We start from the raw sequence: 4291 nt of genomic DNA on the forward strand, positions 1-4291 counted from the left end.
TTAGATAAAACTGTTGATCAATATTGTAGAGATGAATTATTCTTCATTTTAATTGTTAACAAACTGTGGGCTTCTGCTGGCACTTTATACTTTGTAGCGTTTAACACTGCCTTTAATAAAATAAGGAACTATTATAAAATATGTAAATGGATTATTAAGGCATTTTAACATTTGCTTTAAGTGTTGTATTTATTGTATTGTATTTTAATTTTGTTAGGAAAAAACGTCCATACTATTGGTTAGGCTACATTACATTATGGATGAGTGTTTCAACTGTACCTGCTGGCATGGGTAATTGGAAAAAATCCACTTGTACTATTTACAGAAAATAAAAGCTATTTGTAGACATCCGAAAACTGCCGTATGAGGCAATGACTTTGCAGGCAGCGTTTTTGCACGAAGGCACCTCATGAAGCTGATTTCAGACAGGCTTCTGAGGCAGGTAACGGTTTAATGATCTACAACAAAATAGAACGAGTTTTTGTGATAACTAAACGAATATTTAATTACTATAATACTGATTTCTCGCTAAAAAATAACATCAAAAGTGCAAAAAGTTAGTCAGAAATATACATTTACACACAAACTGACCCCCAAACGCAACTTTCAGACGCCATCTTTATAATAATTAGCTCAACCGTCCAGTAGACCCTCACTGCAGAACACAACCGTCACGGAATGGAACGCACAGGATTGTGGGATATCAAAGAAAATTCGATCAGAAGAAGAAGGTACCTCCGGAAATATAATAGTTGAATAATTCATAGCTGAACCGTGTACGTTTCACACTCCAGACCAGTAGGTGGCCCGAAGGCAGCATTTTAGAGCTTTCGGACGCAGACATTGTTGGTCTTAGTTTTATTTGTAGACAGTTGAAAATATCGTGACGCCTTCCGCTTCCAACCCGTCCAGTTAACACAAGGCAGGAAAGGGTTACTTAAACGGAAGTGACGTTTCAGCGCTTGTGCCGTACTCGGAAGTGAACAAGAATGAAGAGAGAACTGGACAGTGAAAGAAGCTAAAGATAGGTGAGAAGACAGGCTGAGCGGCTTCAAACTCATCTTACACCCGAGTTTAACTTTCCTGTCTGTGCACTGTTCTTTTAGTGTAGTAAAAGCAGCAACGCTCGCTGTGGATGTTCTTCTGTTAGCATGCCCGCTAAAGCAAAACAGCTTCGTTAAGGAAGAGATTAAACAAATATAAAGAGTATTAAACATAAGCATTTACAACAACGAGCGCCGTCTGTAAACTCTCAGTGAGCAGCATTTGAAGAGTCGATACTCATGCACTGTATCAGGACTGAGTGTTCAGTAAGTTACAGACATGTGATGTTTGCATGTTTACGTTTCATTCTCTGGTACTTCCCTCATGGCTGTGATATGCTTTTATTGCTCAAAAAAGCTTCGTGACAGGTTACAATAAGAATGAATGTTATGTAGGTTTAACTGTGGGACTTGACATTTACGTCAGCTAACTTGCTGGCAGTAACAGTGATATGAGTTTTGATACGAGTCACTCCAAAATGCTAAATTAACTCATTAAATAGTGTACACAACAATTTGTTAATTCCACAAATTGTAAATGCATTCTATTTTTAACACGGTTTGGATGTAAAAACGTCCAAACCAGTAGGTTTCATGTGTATTTATATATATGTAACTATAAGCCATGAACCAAACTCAGATTAATTATCACAAACACCGAATCGAAACGAAAAGTATTTGAAAAATGGGCCAGGGAACGGCTCTGTGAACATGCTCATCATGATGCTTTCCAAGTGATGTTCTCGATTCACAATGGTGCAATATCAAACTATTAATTTACAATTATTGATTATGTGGATAAAAACAGTTTATTGCATCTTTTCAAGATTATTAGTTCATTTCAACTTCAAAATTATGAATTAGACTTTACTTCGTGTCGACAAACACGTATCAATGCTTAATCTCAATTTTGGATGGTAGGTCTATGTTGAAAGGTTAATATGTTATCATTAAAAAAATTCTATGGCGGAAATGAATGAGATTTTTACTTCTGGAACCCTGTGGTTGTGTTGTTGAGGTCCTTGTATATAGTATATAAAAAGTTTTAAAGGGGTCATATGATGCTATTTTAAAGATCATTATTTCGTGTATTTGGTGTAACAGAATATGTTGACATGCTTCAATGTTCAAAAAACACTATAATATAACTGTACATTATTGTAGGTCCTCTATGCCCCGCCTCTCTTAAGCATGTCGTTTTCAACAAAGCCCCCTCCTTTGACAAGCGCAGTCTGCTCTGATTGGCCAGCTGACCCAGTGCATTGTGATTGGCCGAACACCACAAGCACGCGTCGGAAATGTAACGCCCCTTACCATAATCGCGAGCTTCAGCTTTCAAAGTAAATATCAAGACAGTTAATAATCTCGTTAGTTTTACCGTCAGTTCATGCCCGAAAGGGCAACAGAGTCGCGTGACAGACACAGTGACTTTTATTTTGAAGTGTATTATTTGTTAGCATATACTAGAACATATGGTTTCAAATATAAGTACTTTGTTCAGATGTACTATTTTGAGTACATTGACAGATTTTTCTTCTCATTTGCAGGGGCTCAGAATGCCGCTGTGATTTGGAGATGTCTCTGATCGTCTGCCATGCTGAAGACCCCATATTGTGTTTCATTTGTAAATATGAGACCGTTGTTAAATACAGTGCATGCATGTCTAAGTCTGCTGCCACCCTGAAGTTCATGATGGATCTCTCCATGACTGTCTTAAGCGTGAGGGAGTGAACCCTTGGATATTTGAGCAAGATGGAAGGAGATATGGCTGTACAATGGGATACAATAGAGCCGCCCGTTGTTTCTCTGGCCAGTCCGTGTTATGGAAATGACAGCCATGTGATATCGTCACAAGGACCTGAGTGTGAACATGAGACGGTTGATGATTTTGATTGTGAGTTCCCTGATGAAGACTTTGATTTGGAAGTAGATGAGAATGAAGAGCAACATATCAAAACTGAAGATTTGAATGATGATCAGGTGCAAGATGGGATTTCTGAGAAAGACCAGGAGAAATGTGAAAGAGGGGGAAACACTGAATTAGAGACTGAGTTTAGAGACAATGGAGAGACTAGATCTCGCAGTGCTGGAACTGGTAGGAAAGGAAAGTCCAAAAAGGGTGGATCAGGGCAGGGGCCTTGCGATCAAACCCCGTCATGGACATCTCCATCTTTCATGTCTCATAAATCCTTCCTTGCGTCATCTGGGCCCGGCAGACACAAGCAGGTGAGGCGACGCAACCAGCATCTGCACAATCACAGCCGCGTGCGACAGAAAAACGGGATCCAGCTGGTCATGGTGTGTCGGGATTTCCTGGCAGATTTCGTCAGCCCCTGGTGCATTTCCTGCATCCATATGGTCGTGGAGCTCATCATCTCTTTGACCCACCGCTGTGGGGTTGCTGTTGAATCATCTGCACTTGCACTATACGACTTTGGAACACACATGCTTTACAAAGTGACAGATGTTCCAGGCATGACGCAAGATTTGAGGCGATTCCTGGACTGGAGCTGGTGTTCAGGTGTGGCTTTAATAGAGGGCATCAGCAGGTCTGCGCGCTGGGCTCGACATGCTCTTCTTTCCAGTTTGAGATTTGTTTGTGCTGCACTAAGCTCTGGCTCTCAGATGATGAGGTGTATTGTGGGAAGGCTGGCTGGAGAGAGAGGCAGGAAATGGTGGCTTGCCCTCCAGAGCAGCAGGGTTTGGAGGAAAGTGTCGGATCTGACCACGAGGATTCATGGGTGTTTCTTTAAAAAAGGCGTCATGAGTGAAAGATCAAATCCAGAGTCTCCCAACAGGGGGGCAGACAAGTGGCAACCTGGCGAAGAACTGCAGAGACTGCTGGCACTAGCAAAGGTAGTGCTTTGTGTTTTCATAGAGATGGAAGCATTCATGTCTGATAATATAAAATAATATTTTGAAAATGAATGATTCTCTATGTTTTAGGAGAAAACTGTATCATGATCTGAATGAGCTTATGATTGCAGCATCTGAGCAAAACGTATATAGTATATATTTATAAGTATACAGTGCTGCTTGAAAGTTTGTGAACCCTTCAGAATTTTCTATATTTCTGCATAAATATGACCCATCAGATTTTCACACAAGTCCTGAAAGTAGACAGAGAATCCAATCAAACAAAGGAGACAAAAATATATATTTTGTCATTTATTAATTGGGAAAAATGATCCAGTGTTACATATCTGTCAGTGACAAAAGTATGTGAATCTTTGCTTTCAGTATCTGGT

The 4291-nt window shown here is 40.1% G+C and overlaps 1 protein-coding gene across 2 annotated transcripts in view; it reads left to right on the forward strand.

Moving 5' to 3' along the window:
* Window positions 1-815: 815 nt before the first annotated feature.
* Window positions 816-4291, forward strand: part of LOC107730896 (dnaJ homolog subfamily C member 14-like) — a 13131-nt gene continuing 9655 nt past the window's right edge. Inside the window, exons 1-2 of one of the 2 annotated variants that reach the window (XM_016541850.1) lie at window positions 816-1310; window positions 2591-3899. In XM_016541850.1, coding sequence (XP_016397336.1) covers window positions 2796-3899 — 1104 coding nt within the window. In that variant the 5' untranslated portion in view covers window positions 816-1310; window positions 2591-2795. The remainder of the gene's footprint in view (window positions 1311-2590; window positions 3900-4291) is intronic. The other variant, XM_016541849.1, reaches the window with a different exon arrangement.

The sequence above is a fragment of the Sinocyclocheilus rhinocerous genome, unplaced genomic scaffold (genome assembly GCF_001515625.1).
Source record: "Sinocyclocheilus rhinocerous isolate Xijiao unplaced genomic scaffold, SAMN03320098_v1.1 scaffold1090, whole genome shotgun sequence".
Classification (NCBI taxonomy): Eukaryota; Metazoa; Chordata; class Actinopteri; order Cypriniformes; family Cyprinidae; genus Sinocyclocheilus; species Sinocyclocheilus rhinocerous.